Source organism: Tenebrio molitor, chromosome 1 (assembly GCF_963966145.1).
Source record: "Tenebrio molitor chromosome 1, icTenMoli1.1, whole genome shotgun sequence".
Classification (NCBI taxonomy): Eukaryota; Metazoa; Arthropoda; class Insecta; order Coleoptera; family Tenebrionidae; genus Tenebrio; species Tenebrio molitor.
The window spans coordinates 24,169,340-24,194,516 of NC_091046.1; the positions used below are offsets into that span (position 1 = coordinate 24,169,340).

Below are 25,177 nucleotides of genomic sequence, written 5' to 3' on the forward strand. Positions count from 1 at the left end.
CACATAAAGACGCACCATACAATAAATGGCAGATTTCTGAAGGAAGTTGCCCAGATAATAAAAAATTGCACAGTTTGGTTAAAGCTCTTAGTGCCTTCTGACCTGCTTCACCCGCTGACAAAGATATGATATCTTTCAAGTATGGTGGTCTCATGCCATCTAAACCTGGTGAAGAACCGGCAGGAAATGAATTGATAGCTTCTCGAACGTTTTGCTCATTGACTATTAAACTAATGTCTCCTGGTTTGAAAGGGTCTGGGAAAAAAAGTTCGCGAGATGGTGAAGGATGTTTTTTTTTAAGTGCTTCAGCAACATCTTCGTTGAATGAAGCTAATGAGTCATCCGAGGACAATAATTTAACAGCTCCTCTGATATCAAAATCGGCTACTTTTGCTTCTACTTTCTTAGCTAATGATAAATTTGTACGTTTCTTAGAACCAGTTCGTATTTGAGGTACTTCAAAATTAGAAAGATTTTCTTTTATATGCTTATTCAACGACTTATCAGATTTCTCTGCTACATTGAAAGCTCTATACGAAAAAAGCAAAAGATTCTCAAAGGATGATAATTGATAATGATTTGGTCGAAAGACAATTATTAATAATGGAACTTAATTTATCTGCAGCTAAATGTCTGCAAGCTTTTGGAATTCTTCTAATAGTTGGTAACTGAAGTTTCAAATTAATGAAAGGTAAACTAGACTAGAAAAATTATTTTATAATAAATGTTGTGTGCCTTCCGGTGGCATTTAAGTACATTTGAGTACGCCGGTACCAATTTTCATAAACAGAATTCATCATTTCTGGGTTTTTACGAATCTGGTTCGCGGCGTCTGTTACGTGTTTCTGGAGTTGGCCTTTTGTATTTATTTCAACTTCGTATACCAAATCTTTCGTGTGGCCCCAAAAATTGAAATCCAGAGGGGTTAAATGGAGGATCGGGGGCGCCATCGTATTGGAATCAACCTCACATAAATGCAGATGTAGCTCCACAAAAGTACAACGGGACGGAAGGACTCCTTCAGGAAAACGCTCGCCGTATGGTCGCCTTGCCGGTCTTGAATTACCACGTGTTTCGCCATAGAGTAAATGCAAATCGGCATATTCTAGTTTTGTGAATTTCATAATCATAACTTTTTGAAGGATTCGCAAATTTAAAATTAAACTTGTCAAATGTCATAGGTGTTACAGGTACCGTTGCTAAAGAAATTGCAGCCAAGTAACCAGAATTACCTTTTCAAAACCGATTAACTCATTAGCGTACAGCAAATTTTGACCAAATTTTCAATTATTTTTATCTCGAAAACGAAGACTTTTATTAGAAATTTTTTTTGTGTATGAGTTCTACTCATCGTCACCTATTACTGGATTTCTTCTGGCAGGTTATATCGGGTATAAAAGTTTGCTAAGAGTAGGGCAAACAGCGTGATCCAATTTGATTGGTGGATCACTTTTACCACAGCCTAGTTGTTTATTTTATTAAAATATCCGTCATTGTGACATTCATTGCCGTTCGTCAAATAACAACAGTGACAGGCTGCAGTGTAGAAGGATGTAGAAATACAACCGAAGATGGTATAATTTTCAAATCTACCCCGAAAAACCCATGTAAGCGTTCTGTTTGGACAAAGCATATGAATAGAATTTATTATTGTTCAATAAAATATTGTTTTGTTTGGTTTTCCAGTATTTTACATTTTTTTATTTATTCTGATCCGTTAAAAGAAGTATAGGTACCTACCTACACTATACATATGTGACTAGCCCTGTAAGAAATGAATAACTGATATGACTTTCTTTTAAGAAAAAAAAAGTTTCTTCAACAAACGACTTCAACACATATGTATACAGTTTGTCACAGAACTGCCTCCCCATAGAAAACAGGTATGTGCCTACAGCAAAAGAGACTCCAGGATGACTAAAAGAAATTTTCCTGTATCTCACATAACCCAGTTATACAGTTTTCAATTTCACCAATCCAGAAGCTGGTCCTCGTCCAAGTTTACTTGGAATTTTGACTTCTAAACCCCCGCCACGCAAATTTGTGGTCATCCTACCTTGATGGTGCTCAACTCTGACTGGTCAAGTTTAGGATGTCTTTTCTCGATTATCGTTTGAGATGGGACTTTTTTTCTTTAAACACCTAAATTACAGATGTATACATTTTTACAAACCAAGAATATACATATATTTTATTCATATTGTTGTTTTGTTTTGAATCGACTGATTGAGGATAAAAACACATTTCAAAACATATCATTCTTGGCTCCTTTTGCCATTTAAAATTTGTGAGTTACTATCCGCTTGCGTCGGCACTGGGTGAGATCTAAAATTGTAATTTACGCCTAAAGAGGACCATTTAAATATTCAAATTGACCTGTCCTCGTATGTTTGACAGAAATCAACAACATAAATTTAAGGAATTTTACGCCTTAGACTCCAATCGTTTTGTGAAGAGACATTTGGTGGGGGCAACTTGCGCGGTCCAAATATCCAACCAATAGCAACCACTCTTATTTACTAATAAATGGACAGGCCCCTATTCCACAATAATATTAGTATTATGCTAATATTTATTAATTCATTACTTCTAATATGTATTAGCACTAATAATTTATGTTTCATAATAAAACACTAGAGACTAATAATATTACTAATAATTTATTAGCTTCATATTATTATTTTATTAGTTGAGGCGGCTTTGCAACCAAAATTTTGACATTTCAAATAATAACCTACTTCATTATTGAAGGTAGCACGATAATTCATTGTTACGGTGTATGTATTTTGAAAAATGTTTGTTAAAGAGAGCAAGAAAGCTGTTTTAAAGTATATGTTAGAACGAAAGAAAATTTTATTCGGCAAATTTGACGATACTTTAACAAAGGAGAAAAAAAGTGCAGGGTGCATAAATTTGCACTTAGTTTGGGATACCACAAAAAAGAATGGCAGTACATAAGAGATGCTTTTTGGCCTAATATTAGGCAAACTACCATGGTAAGTGTAATTTTTCCCAAAGTATGTAGTAGTTACATCTGTTTGTAGAAGAAAGTCGATGCTGCGAAAAAGACTGGAACTGGCGGAGGCCCGAATGCAAAACTAAACGAAATTGATAACATTGTTTTAGATATTATTGGAAAGGATTCGCCAGTAATTAAAAGCTTAAATACAGGCGAAACATGGGCTGTGACGCCAGCAGCTAGAATTAATATAACTGATGAAACTCCTGTCATAATGGAAGTAGAAAATGATTATGAAGATGGTGAAACTAATTATGATTATAATGGCACTGAATTACAGACAAAAAGTAATGAAAATGTTACTGTCATCCCATTAAATTTAATGGAAACCAGAGTGACAACAAAGAAATCAAAAGTCGACCAAACTACAACAGAGGTTTACTTAAAAAAAAGAAAATTGGAAGTTCAAATAAAGAATATAGAGTTGCATAACTACAAGCTGCAGCTTGAAATCTTCCAGCTTGAGAAATCTCTGAATATACCTCATTCTTCTCACACTCAACATTTAAATAATAAATAAAAATAAATTTGAAAATTGTATTATTTTAAAGAAACTAATTAAAAAGGGCAATAAGCTGTTGTAATCGTTGTACACCACGAGGATCAATGTTTTCTTCTCTATTGTTATTATCTTCATTTTCGGTATCGACCTGATACACTTCATTTTCCATTTCCTCATTTTGTCGTGAAATATTACACAATGCTGTGCAGGCTTTAAATATGTTAGAAGCAAATCTTGGATTAACTCTCATATAATTTAAAACGGGAAATTTTTCTTTAAGGATTCCAATTGAATTTTCGACGATTCTTCTAGTTGCTTTATGAGCCCTATTAAACCTTAAGACTGGTTCATCTTGGACATTGATGTGAGAAGGAGGAATTAGCCAGTTAAGCAGTGGATACGCCGAGTCTGCTAATATAATTGAACCCGGAATAGGTCGCCAACCAGCTGACATTCTTCTAAATAAGTTGCTATTCCTCAGAATCCTTGAGTGATGAACGCTTCCCGGCCATTCTGAATTTACGTAATAAAACATCATATTTGGCCCACATACCACCATGCAGTTTAGGGAGTGGTTGCCATGTCTGTCAATGAAAGCTTCTTCATGTTCAGTTGGTGCATCAATATTAATAAGAGTTCCATCTACAATGCCAATTATTTGAGGAATACCTCTAATTTGAAAAAATCCCATTGCTGTTTCTTGTAAGTTATTAGGGAAATTAACAATCTGTGGAAACTTAACATTTACAACAGTTTCTACTACACTGTGGATACTTCGACACACAACAGCTTTTGACACACCATGAGCATCACTAATTACATGATAGGCGCTTCCACTTCCTAGCCAGTGTAAAGCTATACACAACTGCTGCTTGGCTGATAGCGCCCCACTTTTGTTTGTTGGATGGTTCAAATGCGGCCCTAAGTCAGCAAGAAGTGCTTCCAACTTCTGGGAAGACATCCGGAATCTTTCTTTATATTCGAATTGAGAACCAAATTCCCAATTAATTCTCGGACGATACATTTTTCTTCTTCGCCGAGGTATTTCATTGTCATTATCTTCATCGGATGATGATGAAAAGTCATACATTATGTAAAAACTTTTTGCAAAACACCTATTTAACCAAAATCGATTGCTGTAATGACACTTATGAAAATGTTCTCATTTTATTTGCTAATAATTATTATCTCATAGATTTTGTGAAACGTAAGTTAATGATTTGATTAAAATTTTACTCTAAATATTAGTATTAGTTCTTATAATTATTTACATAAACTAATTTAATTGTGGAACACAAAGTAATAATATTAACAAATAATATTTGTATAAGCGCTGATATTTATTAGACTAATACAATTGTGGAATAGGCTACTGGTCGAACCACAGAACGGTCGAACGAAATAGCGTTGTTGTGCATCCCCACCTAATGTCTCTTCACTAAACGGCTGGAGTCTACTCATACTTTACACATGCGATGTATAAATGCAACTAATGTTCAACCTCAATGTTAACTCTCCAAAAAACTTGCACATAGAAAATAAAAAGCATGTTTTGATTAAAATTAGAATATGTAAATAGATGCAATAGATCGCAGCTCTAACAGAAAAGTGACATTAGCGCAGATTCACGAAGTTAAGTTTTATTAGTTTTCTTCTGGCATGATATATAGAAATCGTTTCTCTTCCTTAAAAATATAAATGCCTCAATAAAAAAATACGCTTGTTATATTTGTACACAAAATAGCTATTTATGTAATGAGTACCTACATAATATAGGTCTTTGTGGATGAGCCCTACAGTTTATCGCAGAGCGAGCTTGCGAGCGAGGCCAATAAATAGGGCGAGTTCACAAAGCCTAATTATGTACGAATCACATACAAATATGTTTGATTGTGAAGTTAAATTTTTTTTAGATACAAAATTAATAGATTCTAAAAATTACGATAATGTTCCGTTTTTGTTGCGGCGGTTACGAAGTTGTTTATTAGTTATTTATTTGAAAACAAATAGCGTTTGTGTTTGAAATACGAGGTGAAATCGTATTTCCGGTTGTAATAATGAGCAAAGTAAGTGAAATTGCAGCAAAAGCTGTAAAGCTGTAAAGTTTTCTAATAATTCTATTCTTTCTTGATTTAAATAAAATTATGAAAGTTAGTTATTTTGACGTTCATTTTAAAGTATAGTGAGTCTATGGATATTTTAAAACGACCTTTTGATTGAGACTTGAACGTTGGAGAATTTTTGTTAGAGGGTAGGTAAATAATACCCTAGTAATGAGACTATTGTAAACGACCCGAAATGTTAACTAGTGTTTAAAAAGTCATTTTAAAATATCGATAGACGCACTATATACAGGGTTATTCTAAATAATTGTAGTCGAAGCAGGCCATGCCCATGTTATGAAATTTTTGCCGCTTTCATTTGAACTGTCAATTTTGGTTGCTGTCATTTTTTAGGTGAAAAGTGCGGTGATGACGTAGAGGGGGTGTCCAAGGTGGGATGTAGATGTCAATGCCATAAGTTGCTACATGTACTATGGCGGCCAAAAAATTTTGGCCGTCACTCTCTTCACATTCAAGTAAAGTGTAAATAAACCTTTAGGAATCGTAACCCCATTTTCGATTCTTATCATTTTGACAATCAATTTAAACTGTTTGAAGCTCAGATATTCCAAAAATCCGACATGAATAAACAAAATTAGAGCAATCGTACATAGATAACCTGAGGTAAACGTTCTGTGTAGTAGAAATGACAAAATAATTTTGAGTTTTGAAATTTACCACCCAAAAAATAACGTTCATAATCAAGACGGTAATCATGATGACAATAAAGTACGGATTACAATTTTTTTTTATTGAATTGACAGACTGTAACTCGTCTGTTAATTTTAACCATCCGCTAATAAATTAATTTTTAACAACCGGTTATCTACAAATAACTAAAATTCTATTCTGTAAGACAAATTATTAACGGGTAGATTAAAAAGCATTATTTTAGCGGCTAGGTTATTTTGAAGAATGAAGTCAGGCACGGAAGCGTACAAATACATATGGCAACGTCGCAAATCACTGTCAGCTGGAGGAACAACAGTCATAATTATTTGCAAAATTATACCTAACCTCAACTAATAGTTGCAGACTACATTGGTATGGGCACAGACTACTCAAAAACGTGAAATTGAAATTAAAAATCGACCGGTTTTTGTTCTTTTTTCAAAACTCAACAGTTTATGATTTATCGAATTGTTGCATTACTTTTGCCCCTCACTGTATAAACGAAAGTAATTGGTAATTGGACCACTTGTACGACAACCCTCGTTAAGCGGCAATAAACCACTCAAGCAATCAAAAGGTCGTTTTAAATATAGATAGATGCACTTTAGGTATCAACTCAAATATGTTACAGCTTGCCCATTGTAGCTTGAGCTGTGAGGAATGCGCAGAGTTGAATAAAAAGGTCAGATAAAGAGGTCCTGGAAGCGGCAAAGAAATGCGACAAAATTAGTGAAGTAAGACCACTGCGCATCCGGTTCTTACAGCTCAAGCTACAATGAGAAAGCTGTACAGGATGATTCCTTTTACCGCCGGTGGCAAAATTACCCTTAAGAATTGAGAAAAATTTATGGAATTGACAGATTTGATTTGTCGAAAAATTTACTTACGAGTACATTTGTCGCCTTCATTCCAGTTCATGCACCAAAAGAATATTCATTGCGAATGCCATTATAATTTGGGACCGCTTTGACGTAAGTTAATTTTTAACGGCTGGGTATGACCACCCGCTAAAAATTAGCAATTTGAGTTAAATTTTAACAACTTTTGGTTAAAATTTTGGCTTAGAGAATAGCGCAATGGGTTAAAATATTTTAACCGTTGTTTTAACGTTTAACTTTTAACCAACTTTTAACCAAGTGTCTTACAGAATAGGCCTGCATGACGGCCAAAATTTTTTGGCCGGCATAGTACATACCCACATTAAATTTAACAAAAATTTACTTAATTTATTATATTGATTTTAATTAACGTTATTTTGTTAAAAGAAAATTACGTTTAGCTTCGCCAATACTTATCTACCTAGAAAATTAAAAGAATATTAAAAGTCTCGAACAAAGTACGAGTAATTGAATATTGAATTAATTCAAATTAGTCTAATCTAAGTTTACCCAACTTTCTTGCAAATCTGTTAAAAAACATCGTAGCTTTATTTATATACCGGGTGATTCAGATTGGTATTCGCGCCCCTATAACCTACATTTAAAAAAATAACTATGATATAACATCTGGCTTCGAAACCTAACTTCTTCCTGACTATACTGTTTTGAATGCATACATGATGAAAATATGTAGTTGAATTTTGATAGTGCATGAATGACATGATGAGTCTTGGGAATCGTATTCGAATTATTCGAATATTTGAATAGGTGACTATGTAAAATTCGAATAAGTGTAAATTCGAATTTCGAATTTATTCGAATAAAGTAAATTCAGGATGGATCGGGTATTTCACTGTCAAATAATTTTATTTTTTGGCTATGTAATTCTTAAAATAGTGAGATGCAGGGAACCAACATAACGCGAATTTAGGATAGTAAATTCAGTATGGATTTGGTATTTCGTCCGAGTCTCAGTTTTCTGGCCGAGGCGCACCCGAGGCTTAAAACAAACAAGGTCAAATCATTTTATTTTTTGGCTACGTGGTTGTCTTGTAAATAGTGACATGCAGGGAACCAACATAATGCGAATTTACAAATGTTTGGCTTACTAGCTCTTTTTAGAAAATAACGCTTTCCAATAAATTAAATCATATTTTATTATTTTTCTCGATTTTTTTCTGATGTAAGTGTCAACTTTTTTTACACATTCAAATGTAGAAAAAAAAAGCTTTACAAGAATAGGCTAAGAAATGTATAGTGTACCATTAAAAAAAAAAGTTGACTGTTTTAAATTTGACATAAATATCATCGTAGAGAAGATTTGACAACATCATCTATTGTAGTTTCACAAGCGATTTACAAATATAAATATATGGTTTGCTATACATTTTTCTTAAAACAAAAAATATGTAGGGCCGCGAATACCAAACTGAATCACCCGGTATAATAAGTTATGTAATTTAATAAAAGTTAATATTTTCTAATACAAACGAGTATTAGCATTGTTAAATTATAAATTCTGATTAAATTAAGATATACATTTACCTACAAGGAATTTTTAATAAAAATAAAATATCTCATCACTACAAACGATATGCAGATAGTTTCAAGATTACAAAAGCGTTTCGTTACTTGGCAATAATCTGTGGTAAACTGCCTGTCACTTATGAATATGATTTAAGGATGAACTGGAGTAACAATCTCAGCAAGAAGTTGCGGAATGAAACGTTTATTACGAGGAATCAATATTTGAAAAATAGCTATTTAAGTAACAAGGAATGTAAAGACTTAATAACATTCGAGGTAGGCATGTACAAGCCAAGGCGTAGCCGCGGCTTGTTGCCTACCGATATTCCGTGTTATCTTATTATATTTTTTCCCACTGCCACCTCGAAATTTACCCAAATTTATTAAGAAATCGTTTTGGTTTGTTACCTGTCATCGCAATTAATTTTGATTTCAACCTCATTTCGTGAGAATCGTGTAGGCTGTTTTGCCATGTTACGTAGACAATTGTAAACAAAATTATTGAATGACATGAAAAGTGTTTGACATCGTGAAATATTGAGGTAGACGAAATTAAAGAAGCCCCAAATATTGCCTCCACAAGTGCACTGCCGGAAAAATAGCGAAACCGATATGAGTGTATAAGGCATTCACGATCTTTTTGGGACCCAGTTGGCTATGACCATCTAGTGATTTTGTTGGCAGTACCTCGGTGATAACTACATTCCCTAAAGGAAATTGACACTTTTTGTGTTAGGTTAGGTTGTTTTCAGTTTAGGGTTATACAGGGTGACTGACGAAAAACCTTTGATGCTGTATCTTGCTTATTTTTTATCCGATTTGAATAAATGACACGTCAAATGAAATAATTTTGAAAACACTTCAATACCAAAAATAAAATAAATAAAACTTAAAGTAATAAATGACTTTTACTTATCAACTCGTATTCAGCATGGGAGACAAGCAAAAATTAGTTAAAATTGTTCAGAATATTTTTTCACTGTAGACCAGTGTAATTACTTACATGGGATTTTATAATCTTTTGACTAAGACTGTACGTAAAAGTAAACAGAAGCACACTGAATTCAATTTTCATTGCATTTCTGTTAAAGTTCTTAACGTAACTGTTGTAAAACGTGCGATATGAGTGTAATATTGCAGACCGTCGTCAATTATATGCATTTTGTTCACTTTTTAGTTTTTAGTGAAATTAAAATAGGTACATAACCTCAAAAACCGTGTTTTTCCACATATAATTAGCGATTACATGGAAAATCCTTGACCAACTTTTTTTGTAAATTCATTAGACTATTCAATGAACCAAATCAATGTTTAAAATACAAATTTTCAAAGCTAGTTTGCAAATCTGCATTACACATGATTTCATTGTTCAGTTAACTTCGTAAGAAAGTAATAATTTCCTTGAATAAAAATAATAATCAAGGTTTGTTTAAATTTTAAAATATTCACCTCAACCACTAGTGGAATAGTCAGTTATATTTTCACTAGTGGAATATTCGCTGGAATTTTCTGTTGCTAGGCTACGAAAATAAATATCTGCTATTTTATTGGTTAATATTTGAAAAATAACAGGTGAATTGAATAGTCTGTTGAATACAACTCGTAGTCAAAGATAGCACGATATTTTTCCGATGGTATCACTCATGGTCATTACGCTTTCGAACTACCACAAAAATATTCGACAATCTTTGACTACTCGTGGTATTATAACTGATTATTATTTTTCAAACTGGTTTCACTCATTCAATTGTGCTTGGGAATCGTACTGACGCACCACGATTCATTCCCATGCACAATTGATAATTCGTGACGTTTATGCGTGAAAAATTTAAGAAAAAATGGCCATTTTGAAATATGTTTTTTTATCAATTTATTTACGAGCATTGATCGATTTCACATAAGAACGCGTATAAAATATCCCTAAACTTTAAAAGGTAATAACTTTAAAATTCCTTGTACCAATTTTGAGCAATTTTCGCCATTTTTCAATGTTACTCCAGTTCATCCTTAAAGTCGAGTATGGACTAAAATTCGTATCTGTTTTCATTGATTTAATTTTGTTGTCTGTTATGTAGCATTTTAGGAACATTCCCGCCGAAGCAGTCGATCATTCAAACTAAACTACGTTTACCAAGTTGTAAGGAAAACTGTTGAATTATTTTTAATCGTACCATATTATGTTAACGTATACTGCTTCAAATTTACATTACACAAAAGACCATTTTACAATTAAAATGGTCTTTTGTCTAATGTAAATGTTCTAACATCGAAATAAAAATAAGTGGGTGTTAATGTGAAAAGTTCTCATGAGTTCATCTCTCTTTAACGTGTGTCTTTAACATTGCAAATCTGAAATTCTAGAATGTGATTCAGTGCATAGGAAAATGTAACTTAACATAGTTGTTACGTAATTGCTCCACCCTCCACCACTAGAATAAACAAGTTACACTATCCTACTTCATTTTTAAAACCAATATTTAAAGTTTGTTTTTTTTTTATTTAGAGATTTCATCCTTATTAAACAGTATTTGTAAGAAAGAAAATCAAAGAAGCTTTCTGTTTATTTTGCAATATGTATACCTACTTGGTCCAAGGAAAATTAGACTCGCCCCAGGCAATGTTTTCTTTTTCTGTTACTGAAATGCGACCGACGATGCACGCGCTCGACAAGTCAAACGGCCAATTATTTTTTCAACGGTGACACATTTATTCTATTTACCTGGTTAATTTGGTCAGTTAGATTTCAAACTGGTATTGTTTTAATACTTTTTCTACAACCGTCAAAAATATTGTACAAACCTCGATGCGCGACGACGTATTCGGCACATTCGCGCAAATGAAGCACTCGCTCCTCCGTCGCTTGTGCCTCAAATAATGCACTCATGTCCGAAAAATGTCTTTTCGCACTCAGTTCGTAAATAGTTATTAAGATGACTAGTGTTTTATAGACGATTTAAAAATCGAGGTCGTAGTTTAATAGACCGAGATATTTAAACTATAAAACACGTGTTATCTTCAACATTTTTTCTAACACTAACATCTTATCACAAATTTTAATTATTATACTATCCCACCTCCACCCGGCGGCACGGCAATTTTGCCGGAGTACATACACTATTACGGATATTACTATCAAGTAATAGTGCAGTGCTTATCAACATAATTACCGGCGTCTCGCCTCCGCATTTTGACTTTGTTGTGTATTATGTTCTGTGTCAATGTTAAGGAATTTCCTCACGATATGACATGAGTATAATAATATACCTTTTTGAATTTCAACCACCAATGTGTTCTCTAATTCCAAATTTTTTAAATTTTTAAAAAGAGATTGCGGTACTATTCCTGTTGCTGAAATTATAAATGGTAAAATCGAAATTTTTTCTAAACACCAAAGATTTCTCATAGCAACGGAGACCTCTAAATATTTATTAATTTTTGTATTATATGTCTGTGTTATATTGTGTGAATTTGGAACAGCTATATCTAAAAGATATGCTTGCTTTTGTTGTTTATTTAAAATAATAATGTCTGGTCTGTAAAAAAATTATTATAAAATGTTGTTACACAGTCTAGGACTGGTTTACAAATCTATGAGGGGCATGATGACCAACTCACTAGACCGGGACCAATGGCTTAACGTGACTTCCGAATCACGAGATAGAATATAGCCTTTTTTTTTCCGCCCTAGGTCGGAATCGAACCCGCGACCCTCGCGTCCCTGAGCCGAAACGGACTCCCTTAGGCTATATTCTGCCTCGCTTACATTATTGCCCTCGACGCTTCGCGTCTCGGGTAATAATCCAGCTCGGCTTGGAAAATATGTTCTCTACCGTGGTTTATATACAATTTTTTTCACTACTAGATACGTTAACCCTTTCTGATATTAGAGAGTTTTCGCGTTACGTTCCGTTAAAATAACCGGTACGGTATTCGCGAGCAATTACTGTAATCGTTTATTGTAATAATGAATCGGTTACGCTATTGCCTAGCAACACCGGCGTTAGCGTACACGGTTATCTGAAAAACGTAACGCGAAAACTCTCTAATAATTATTAATTAAATTATTTTGTCTGATGCGACGATCCGAGTTCTCATTTTTCAACGGTTGCAATGAAAATCGTCTACGTTAACCAATGAAATCAACGAAAATCTTTCGTTGCTAAGTGACGGCTCTTCATTATTGACCTTAGATAATAATAAAAAATTATTAACCTTGGGAGAGAAATTCTACTTCTGGGGTCGGTTCGAGAGTCAATAATGACTGACGCCTTCTGAGACTAGTAGTGAAAAAAACATCTGTTTATTTATCTCTGTCTCGACGTATAAAGAGTCTCTTTACGGGCTAGCTCGGTAATAGTAGTTTATTTAACGAGTGGGCCTTTAAAACGCTCGTTTCACTTTGGTTTTGAACTGGCCCACTCATGCCAAAAAAGGCCCAATTTACACACGAACGAGTTGAATACAATGTTTTTTTGTTCGACGAGCCCCTTAAAGGCTCCAAATCACTTAAAATTTTTAAAATTAGCTTGACGTTTCGTTTTGACAAGTTGTGACATTTATCGAAATTCGTTCACACATAGGAAAAAAATCTCAAATTTTGACAGTGTCGAACAAAACAAATTTTTACCGGGCGTTGCCATGCTAACATACTAACGTTGCCATACTAATATTTATTAGATGTTTTCAATGGCTGCAAGAACTTTTATAAAAGATTTACGACCCAATATACCGCAAAACGTTGTACGGTCGCGATCAAAAACTTTTGGACGCTAGTGTCATCGTATTGGCATACATTCTAAAACGACCTTTATGTATTTATAACTTCAATTTTGATTGTGGTATTAATTTTGAAAATGTGAATGTCAGATTTACCGACAAAACATTCAAGAAGTTTTAAAAGTGAGACAAATGGAATAGAACGAGGTTTGAATTCATAAAAATTATAAAATAAATAAATAAAAATTAAAAACTTCATATTTTGTCATTTGACATTTGTGACAATTAATTAATTAATAAAGCATAATTTAGACTCATTTTTTTATGTGACAGAACAATGATGTCCAAAATTTAATGATCGTAATAGTACAGTTAATTTCAAAATTATCGAGTACATCTCAAAAATCAAGAAGTCGATTTATTACAGTTTTTTCCACATGTAAAGATGCCTTTTTGAAATTTGAGCGTCATATTTTTTATACAGTGAGCGGCAAAAGTATAGAATAAATTCATTAAAAATTAAACAAAATTGTTTTCAAAAAAATCTTTGGACAGGTCGATTTTAGTTTATAAAAATACATATTTTAATACAAAACTAAATTCCAAGCAGTCATTTGATTTCGAGTTATGACGTCATCGATAGTTTTTTTTAATGGAAACCCCTATTTTTTTTCTTGATTCTGATAGCCCTTTTAATTGTCTAAACGCCAGTATAAAAATTTTGTTACCTTACATAAGGAAATTTTTGAGGAAAAAAATAAAAAATTTGGAAAAAATAAATTTTGTAACTAACAAAAACAAGTGAAAAACTGTGTTAATAGGTACTTAAAATTAAATTAAATGTTCGAATTGCCATCCCCCAAGTTGTTGATAATAAGCAAGTTTATGAAGAAATTTCCCCTGTTTTAGTTTTATCTAGTTTTATCCCCGCACCTAATCAAAATTAAAATTTCTAAACGTTGTGTTTTTGTTAAATGAGTCATTTTCGAAAACGTTTTCTAAAACAATTAACACATACGAATGAAACTGACATTAACATTTGACTGTTTGATTTACCTACTTGATTTTTTGACTTGTTTTTGTTCGTTATAAAATTTATTTTTTCCAACTTTATTATTTTTTTTCTCAAAAATTTCCTTATGTAAGATAACAAAATTTTTATACTGTCATTTAGACAATTAAAAGGGCTATCAGCATCAAGAAAAAAAATAGGGGGTTTCCATTTAAAAAAACTATCGATGACGTCATAACTCCAAAACAAATGACTGCTTGGAATTTTGTTTGATACTAAAACATGTATTTTTATAAATTAAAATTGACCTGTCCAAAGATTTTTTTGAAAAAAATTTTGTTTAATTTTTAATTAATTTATTCCATACTTTTGCCGCTCACTGTATAGGTTAGGTAAGTTTGACAACATAAAATGTCGCTGATATTTTAGAACACCATAATATTGTGTGTTAATGTGTCAGCTTTCAAAGGTGCCTTCAGCAGATATCCAAAAATTCCTTTCACGAATACTTTTGAAATCCGTTTCTTCGTCTGTGTTAAATATGATGAAATTTGGTGTGGGGGAGTAGTTTTCAAACGCGGCAACATTGCTAACATATCATAGCAACGAAAAAAATATCACCTTTATAAAATAAATGCAATGAAATTGTGAGTTTTCAAATTGTTTTCAAAATCAGTTTTACCGCAGAAGAATATTATAATATGTATATTTTGCTCTTGCTGCGGCAGAAAATAACGCGGCATTTAGCTGCACAGACGTACACCATGCGTTTTCCTAACGGAAGCCACTCCAGTGTGAATGTAATTTATTAGACGTTTTGACCAACGACTGAGAGAAAAAAAATGTAACCATGACAACTACATACGGTATTTTCAGTTACCTATTGCGTTGATGACATTTTGATTTTCACTTTCTGGGAGTTTTTTCTTTAACTGAAAGCTGCAGAATAGTTTTTGGTACAAAATCGTGGTCTATGTTATGCTAATGTTATACTAAAACGCCTGTCCGATCTTTTTGACACACCCGATATAATAAATAGAAATAAAGACAAGGTAAGAAATATTTTTTTAAATAAAAAAAAAGAAATACATTTACTAACTAACGTCCTTGCCTCATTACCGACCGTTGTAAGTTACGAGTACATATGATTCTTTTTTATGTTATTATAAAGACAATTGACATACAGAACTGTCATAATTTAGTGAAAGCTGTGGCTGAATATAATAATGTTTGCGACTTGGCAAAATTAAGGACACATAATTATCTTTGAACAATACTGAGTAAACAAGAGTTCTTGGAATTCATTTTACTTATTTGAACTATTTTAATTATAGAACATCTTTATCGCATAGGGATAAAGTATCGAAAAACAAAAAGAGAAGTTAATCAAGTGTACTGAACTCACCTAACATGCCGACTGGAAACTGTCCTGGTGCTTCAAGTGGGTTTGCAATAACGCTTTGTGTTACAACCCAAACATAATTTTCTCCAGTGAGATGGAAATCCTTAGCAGCCGTAAGTATATCTATAGCTTCTTGACTCGTACAATATAGTAGCATTACGCGAGCTTCAGAATCCACAAGTGCAGCCAAGTCTCGATGATGCGAAACAAGTACTGCGTTCAGAATAGTAAATTTAAAACGATCCTGAAAGAACACAAGGAGTCAGTAAATGTGGTTTTACTAAGATACATTATTACATTCTGAATTATTTTTATGAGTGATCACATTAGTATGAATGTATGGTTCTTTAAACAGAACAGTTATTTAAACATTAAGAGAAGTAAGTAATATTTATCAGTTGAGGACGTTTTTGCGCCAGAGCGACAGCGAGGGCTAGCAATAGTGAGAGACTGGTAAACATTTATCTCCCGAATTGTTTATAATATTGTTTCCACTCTCAAAGTTATTTTTAATTGCATAGTTTCTTTTTGATTTATTTATTTTAGAAATTTGAATAAAATATCACTATGTCTGTGGCCGTTGCTAAGGCTTTCATCACACAAAACGTGAATATTAAAAGCGTTATGTCAAAAGTTTGTAAAATGAATTTGAAGAAAACTGAAAGAGAAATAAACTGATGACCCCTAAAAATGTTTTCACGAATTTTCTACTTGTGCCCAGTACTTTTTCTTCCTCGGTCCTGTTCATATGGTATAAAATGTCGTGAAAATCATTTCCAATAAAACAAATAAATGTACAATGGCCGGCAAAAAAAACTAGCCATCATTTAAATGTCAGTGTCAAAAAAGTATTAATTGCACATTTAGATTTTAACGTAACACAAAAGTGATGGCTAGTTTTTATTGCCGGCCATTGTATTAACAAAACAGTTTGTAGAGCTGGAAACTAAAAAAATGGTTCATCATTTAAAAAAAAATCCAGGGTATAATAGATTTTTTGTAATAAATAATTAAAGTTGACCAATCAGAAGTACGCTGTTAATTTGGATTTCAGGTAAATTTATCCAACAGTTTGAATTGCCTAGCAACATAATCCTAGTAAGAATGGTATGGAATTTCCAGTAAATGTTTGGGCAACTGTGAACATTTTGACAAACGTCAAGTTATAATTTGATTGGAGATTGTCAAATTTCACACTAAAATCATGTATACAGCTGCAGAGTATGCCGAAATGCTCATACTTTATGGAGAGTGCGGGCGCAGTGCACGTGAGGCTGCAAGACAATACGCAATACGTTTTCCACAACGTTTGCCACATCCAAATTATAATGTGTTTCTTCGGTTGGTCAGTAGTGCTCGAGATACTGGATCTTTGATGCCTACAAGAGAAGAAATTGGTGGTCCTCCGCGAGAAGCTAGAAGGCCAGAGACTGAAGATGCTGTTCTTCAGGGTTTTGATGACAACGGTCAAATAAGTATAAGAACTGTCGCAAATATGGTTAATACCTCCAAGAGCACTGTTCAGCGCATTTTACGGGATAATAGACGACATGCATATCATTATACACGTGTGCAGAATTTAATACCAGAAGATCATGAAGCACGAGTCAACTTTTGTACCTGGTTATTGCAACAACATGATGCCGACCCTAATTTTGTAAATAATATTTTATTTACCGACGAATCTCTGTTTTCTCGAGAAGGAACCTTTAATTGTCATAACTACCACATTTGGGCCGAGGAGAATCCTCATGCAAAACATGTAGGGCGGTTTCAACATAGGTTTACCATAAATCTATGGGCAGGGATTTTGGGGGATTCAATAGTTGGACCATTTGAATTTCCTGCGTGCCTAAACGCACAACATTACATGAATTTCCTAGAACAAGATTTGCCGGAATTGTTGGAAGATGTACCACTACAACATTTCTTGAATGAGTGGTTTCAACACGATGGAGCTCCGGTACATTTCTCTAGGCAAGTGCGGCAAATACTTGACAGAAGATATCCAAATTCGTGGATAGGTCGAGGTGGACCTGTAAATTGGCCTGCAAGATCGCCGGATCTCACATCTTTGGATTATTTTCTGTGGGGTCATTTGAAGAACTATATTTATCGCGAACCTGTCAATAATTTAGAAGAACTAAATGACCGAATTCATGAAGCACTGGCTACTGTTACTCCAAATATGATTAGATTGGCAAGGGAAAATTTAATAAAACGAGCTCGCTTATGCCTTGACATGGAAGGTGGTCATTTTGAACACTTGTTATAACTTATTTTTTATTTTCCATGTTTCTTATTTTATTTGTTGCATTCTACATCGTTTAAATTATAAAATTTGGTCTTAAATTTTTACTAACAATGAAGCTAAAATAGGTTAGTTCAATCCAGTTTTGTCTTCTGTCTTTCAGAACTCCCACTGTGCTTGATCTTTTGTTCAAAACCAACGTGTAACTCCAGCTTTTTGCAACGCCAAGAATGCTAACCTATATACCATTCACGATGTTTTGGCATAAGGGGAGGCTATGATTTTATTTTTTAACGTTGGATACATGTTTGATTTCTGTCATCTCTGCTGTCACTAAAGTGCCTGACATGCGGACCTATCAAAATGAACGTAACATGTTGCCGAATTTACCGTAATCATAATCAAGAGACTTTAAAACGTATTGATGGTGTTTGTATTAGACTGCAGAACATATTTTCAGTAGGTTACAATGAAGTCAAGTTCTTTTTGTGTATAAATTGAATCGTAGGTGAGTACAAGATAAATATGTAGCACGGATAGTGAAGGAAGAAACAACGACCCAATTGAAATGACACAGGGGTTTTGTAAGACCTATTATAACTTTGCGATAGTTGTGAATTTATGGCTTGAGTCTATTTTGAAATATACTCCTGAAATTTGCCAATATTTTTGTAGATATTGTGAAGAACTTATTTCGGAAGATTGGGCAAAATTAATGTGAAATCTTTCATTTGAAAACGTTCTTCCTTTAATAATTTCATTAGGAGAATCTGAGTCGGAATTTGATTGAGATTTTGATGCAGGTAATGATGATTCAGAATTTTCTAATGAAATTATCGAAGTTGAATAGTTTTGTTCTTTTTTGTCATAGACGATGGGTGTGTAAATATTTTGCAGAAAGATTCGAATAAAGTAAGGCTTAATAAGTAGGTACAAGATTTTATACAATATAGTTCTAGGAATGTTTTGGCTGAAATGAAAAATTCATTGAGAAGTTACTAACTGGTTGGTTAAGACACTGTATAGGTGGGTTATCTAAGTAGTACATAAATTAACAGGAGCCACTTCGTCTTTCGGACCCGGTCCGTATTATTCTGTAGTCTGTTCAAGTCAGTTTCCTGTTTGGTTAAATTGGATTAAAAATGTGTGAGTATTGTTATATTGCAAACTAGTAAAACTGACAACAATGCACTAGACAATGACGCAGTTTATAACCTCAAATTTAGAAAAACATAACCTAATTCAACAGACAGCTTGACTGCCAACTTAAATGCACTTTTTCCATGGCCTCCCCTTATGCCAAAACATCGTGAATGGCATATAAAAGTTTTTTCTTTCATTTCGACGATGACGCGTGGACGCGTCCCGCTCGTGCAGCTCTTCGCTAATCCGTTGCAGATGCAGAATGTATGCACAGGTCAGGACAAATTTCTTGTGATTCCGGTTCACTTCACAGGCACTGCAAATTTCACTTTTTACTAAGATTTTTAAGGTAGTAAATAGTACTTACTTAGTGCTACGCCGCCATTCCATTATACCTACCTTCCAATCCTTCCATCAACAAAGTTTCAATTCATCGTACCCCTACAGTCAATTTTCCATACCCCTCTAGGTTAGCAAATTTTCAATCATAACAAACCACATTTCGTTCTTGCCAAAGAAGAAACTTCTTCCTTTCCCTGGTGAAGATTCTAAACATTTTTTTGCCTGCCTTTAGCTATATTATCCCAATCTATCAATTTTTGGTTATTTTAAAAGTAGCTGTCATTTTTGACGTCTGTTCCGACAAGTCGACCAGATAAATATTGAAAATAATTTGATTATTCATACGTATTACACGTTGCTTGGCAATTGAGGGAAGATACTCAATTTTCTCGTGAAGGGAAAATTAGATCGATCTCGATTGGTCAATTTGAATAATTCATAACTAAAAAGCTGTTGCACCCTGAACATTTTTCTTAACGTTTTTTACCTTCATGACCATCAAGGAATATACACTTTAAATTTGATCCGCGAGTTCTGGGACACCCTGTATATGACGAAGTTTGACTGTGTACGTGTTTGTGGACGACTCTATAGTTTATGGCAGAGCGAGCTTGCAAGCGAGGCCAATAAATAGGGCGAGTTAACAATAGTTATTTATGTATTAAGGGCATAATCAGGAGATTATGGCACGAGGGAATGATTAAAGCCCGAGGAACGAGGGCTTTTTAATTCCCGAGGGCCATAATCGACAATTATGCCCGTGGTACATACGTTTTATTCTATTTTAAAATTTCTAAAAGATCCAAACAAATATTTAATATTCCTTAAAGGAAATCAACAAAGTTGTGTCCATGCAAATTTAGTTAGCTATTTTGATGTTGTTAGGGTTACTGTGTATACAATGTATGATTTTCTTTAATAAAATAATGTTTGATACCATTGTTTGATTAATTAAACCAACCGTTGCTTGGCAGATTTTTGACAGATCTGTGCCGTAAAGGCCAATTTATGCCCTCATTTGACCAAAATAGAATAAAGCCTAATTATGTACGAATTACATACAAAGCTTTATGTTCGACTGTGAAGTTAAGTTTCTATTTGATACAAAAAAAAAATAGATTATAATAATTCAGAAGTGTTCTGTTTTTGTTGCGGCGGTTACGAAGTTGTTTACTTTACTGCAAAGTTTACTGTTAATTCTATGCATTCCTGAAATATAATTATTATGAAACTTTGTTATTTTGACGTTTATTTTGAAGTTATACCCAAAATTGACAAGCGTTCATTTTACTATAATTATGGACGCCGCGCCGTCCATAAAGAGCTAGTTTATGGACGACAAACGATATCATAAATCATGAATTATAACACAATCGAACATAAAAATATTTATCGGAAAAATAATACATTAAGGGCTGATTTCACCAACGCCAGTTAACGTTAACTGTAGGTTAAAATGCTTCGTTAGGTCTATGTTGAACACAGTGGGCCGTATGATTTCCCTTTCATTAAAGCTAAAGAACGTCGTTAAATTGTTTTGTCTTTGTCTAACATAGTGCTTGGTATATACTTTCTAATCAATTATTTACCTAATGAAAGGCTTAAGGGAATGGGAAATCATACGGCCCATACATTTTTAAAGTTTCTTACCTTTTCGACACTTGCAAAAATGAAAATTTAGAGTTTGAATTGGCTTGAATTGTTCAAACGAATGACAACGTCTTAAACGTAGACTTATTGTTTTGAATGTACCGGGTGGGGCATCGTATACGCGCACGCGAGAAATCGCGACTTCTAATTAAATTAAATTGTCGAAATTTTATATAGCTAACTAATTATTGATAAGGTATATTTGAGAATTTTTAATTTTTTTTTGTTAATAAATAAGGCCGTGACAGTTTTATTAGTTTTCTGAAATTAACTGTTAATTTACTCGTACCTATAAAGTTTTTACATTAAATGAATCTGTATCTGTTAGCGCATCAAACCCTGGTAGCACAATTACAAATTTTGACTTGGTTAGCTAAATAATTCGCTTTTGTATTTAAACGCAAACCAGGCGCGTGATTTATGGCACAATGGTATAATTTCCCAACAAAAGGTATTGCCGACCGTTTTAAACCTTTTTGCCATAAAATTGACAGTTTCCATTGTCACCTAAATTTACGACAGCACAAGTAGCAGGTCATAAATAAAAATGATTTTGAAAGTTGAAATGTAAAACTGCGTTTAATTCAAAATCTAATTGGTGTTTTTTTCCGCTGATTTCGTAAATAATTATAGGAAGTGAATCTGGGTAGGTTAGTGTAAAAATCAGAATTTGACTTTTTGGTTGAAATTTACATTTTACTTTTTTTGGCTTTGTTTGTAAGTGAAAAATTATCAAAAAATTATGAAATGTACCTTACCAATATAAGTTTGAAAAATTTCGAAAATTTTATTTAATTAGAAGTCGCGATTTCTCGCGTGCGCGTATACGATGTCCCACCCGGTACAGTTAATTTCAAAATTATAGAGTTCACCTCAAAAGTCGATTTATTACAGTTTTTTCCATATGTTAAGATGCCTTTTTGCAATTTGAACGTCATGTTTTTTAATAAGTTAGGTAAATTTGACGACATAAAATGTCGCTGATATTTTAGAGCATCATAATATTGTTGAAAATTGACAGATAACCTAACAAATACAATCTGATGCATTTTTCACCAAACAGTGTTGCCGGTTGTATTTCCAACGTAGAATACAGTGTTGGTGGAAATTTAGAATTGAGACAGACTATACACTACTAAATCTAGTGATTTTAGTAACTTTTGTGGTGTAATAGGATACAGCTTTTTTCTACTGTAAATGCAATGTCACAGATAATAATTCAGGTTATGTGTATTTTGAAGAGGTTATATGTTTTACTTCGAAATGTACAAGTTCCACGACGAAATTCCGATTCGCACTTAGTTTTTCGTGATCCTACAAAGTTGCGAGCGAAAAAACGTATGTCATTGTCATTTTTGACAAATCTCTAATCGAGTCCCGCAATCAAGCAAAGTAAACTAGTTTTGAATATTTTACTTAAAACATGGTATACTCTGTCTACTCATAGATTGCTTGACATAAATGTTACTAAAAATGTTCACTCAACGCTACAACAAATAGATCCGGCGCGAAATTTAAAAAAATTGAAAGAGCAGGTTTACCTACACGTGATATCTTATTATTATTCTGCATTTTAGGAAAGACGAAAGAAAACTTCAGTATACCTACTAGTATTAATATATGTATTAGGTTTTATTAATACAGTATATTTCACGAGCGATAATGTGCCCGACGGAATTAAAAATACAATACAATACATTTTCGAATTTCCGAAAAAAGCTGGGTAATGAAATTAAAATTTCCAGCTTTTTTCGAAAATGGCTAAACACAAACATGAGATTAATATTTAATGCATGAACAAAAATTACCTCTGTCTCATTTTCGATATTTGTAATGTCACTTAAAGTGTTCATAATGCTAAATTCTTGAGGCACGCACTCACTTCACAAATTCAAAAAAAAATCAACAAAAAATCGCAACGGAACAGATCAAAACAGCAACACGGTGAAAATTAATAATTTTTAAAACCAGAGAAACGTAAACCAAAGCTCTAAAGAAGGAAAATCGCATTTCTACATGCTTAAACCACTTGACAGCATGACAGTTTCAAATTTAAAATGTCATAGAATTTATTTTTCGCATGGGTTTCATAACAACCAATGAGAATCAGTGGCGCGAATGTTTCAAGATATTACCAACACAATCTATGATACTTTGTTAATATTTCAATGTTATGGTTTGGGAATTTTGTTATCTAAGGATGTTTAAAAAACTGCATTCTATCAGTGGACGTAGGTAGTCTATCTACAGGTTAATATAATACCGGCATTGAAACCAGCAACTAGGTACCTTAATAAACATAAACAGATTTTAACGAAAAGATTTCAGAGCAGGACACAGAGTGGAAGCATGATACATTCAAAATGAATAGGGCTCAGGAGCAAACCCTCTCAAGTCAAGCCTGAAAGCCGGCGGTCTTGTAATTAAAAAAAGCGCACAACGGCGTAAATATTTCTTCACTGTGCGTCCTTTCCATTCTGTGCCCCGATCCAGAAATTACTCCGTACTTTTCCTTCAGATATCTGTAGGAGATTGAAGCTAACATTTTAAATAGATAAATTCAAATTAAAAGTGGATTTATCAACTTACGACAAAAATGTCACCAACCATTCGCAAACTGGCATCCTCCCCAAATTTGGCCCATTTACCTCCCAAATGTTTCTAAAACACCGGTCAACACTTTGTTTTATCTCTAAAGTGAGGCATTTTCTCTTTATAACACTGCCTGTGGCCTCCATGATATCGCTACTTAATCGAATTTTTTTCAATAATTATAATCTAACAGTGTCAAATATTTTGACAAATTCAAAACGCCCGCTTTGAATGTTCAATATTAGAAAAAATAAAACACTTTCATTGCAATACAAAAAAAAATCCTAACAGTAATGCATATTAAAAATGGATGGAGTTTACTTTCAAAATTCTTGTTCATTGGCATAGAAACATTTATTAGTTCGCATTTTTGCCGCGGGACTTCTTACATTATTTTTACTATCGCGTGTTCAAATGAAATCCTGGGCTGAGTAGGCGTTGGAAAAATTAAACCGTTTAGAACAGTGTAAAGTTTGAATTTCCCGCCGTTTGACAGGAATGATATTTGTTTATGTTTAATCGGGACATAATTGAACATGTTTGTTTTCAGCAAAGGATGCCTTTAGAACCTTAGATATTCGCTTCGTGAATAAGAATCGTTGAGTTATTTTATTTTTAATTTAAAACATTGCAAAGAAAGAAAAAAAAGAAAGATTTCTTTGGCTCTAAATTTTAGGTTAACTGTCAATATGCTCCAATTAATCTACGCTTTAAAAAAGCACAACAATTGACGGTTTCCAACGTCTTCCCAGCCCAGGATTTATTTGAACGCGCGATATAATAATTTTACATTTGTCTGGTGACTTCTGATTTGACAGCTTTAACGGCTCGACATAGTTCGACACAATAAAACTATGGAACCTCACAATTCCACAGGACTCTTGAAAAAAGTTCTTTTATAGACACTTTGTAACAGAAGGCGTAGTCAGATGGGGTAGACAAAGACGAAGAATGGGTAGGGAACATGTCCAAAGAATACCTAACGACAAAATTGTGAAAATCTGTATGAATGATAAGCCACATGGATCGAGACCTCCAGGACGGCCACCAAAAAGATAGAGAGACAGTAGTATCGAGTAATCCATTGAATTTGTTATTAAAGTTGGCGCTGGAACTGAAGCCGTAGGTCTTTTTGAATCGATACACTTATTTAAAAATCGATAACAATCAAATCATGTTACAAAATGCTATCAGGGGAGTTAAACGAAGGGCCCGTTTGTGCTTAGAACAAAATGGTGAACATTTTCAGCATACAGGGTTATTCACGAGAGGGGTATTTCTGAATTTCTTTTTGCCACAACCCATTATACACATTGCAACAATATCTTCATTTCAAATTTTGAAAATAATTATAACTGAATCAACGATG

The 25,177-nt window shown here is 33.5% G+C and overlaps 1 protein-coding gene across 3 annotated transcripts in view; it reads right to left on the reverse strand.

Moving 5' to 3' along the window:
- The window catches only part of Nmdar2 (NMDA receptor 2), a 268,077-nt gene that overhangs the window by 136,825 nt on the left and 106,075 nt on the right, over positions 1-25,177 (reverse strand). For all 3 annotated transcript variants that reach the window (XM_069037427.1, XM_069037444.1, XM_069037436.1), the window contains exon 3: positions 15,834-16,074. In XM_069037427.1, the coding sequence (XP_068893528.1) occupies positions 15,834-16,074 (241 nt within the window). The remainder of the gene's footprint in view (positions 1-15,833; positions 16,075-25,177) is intronic.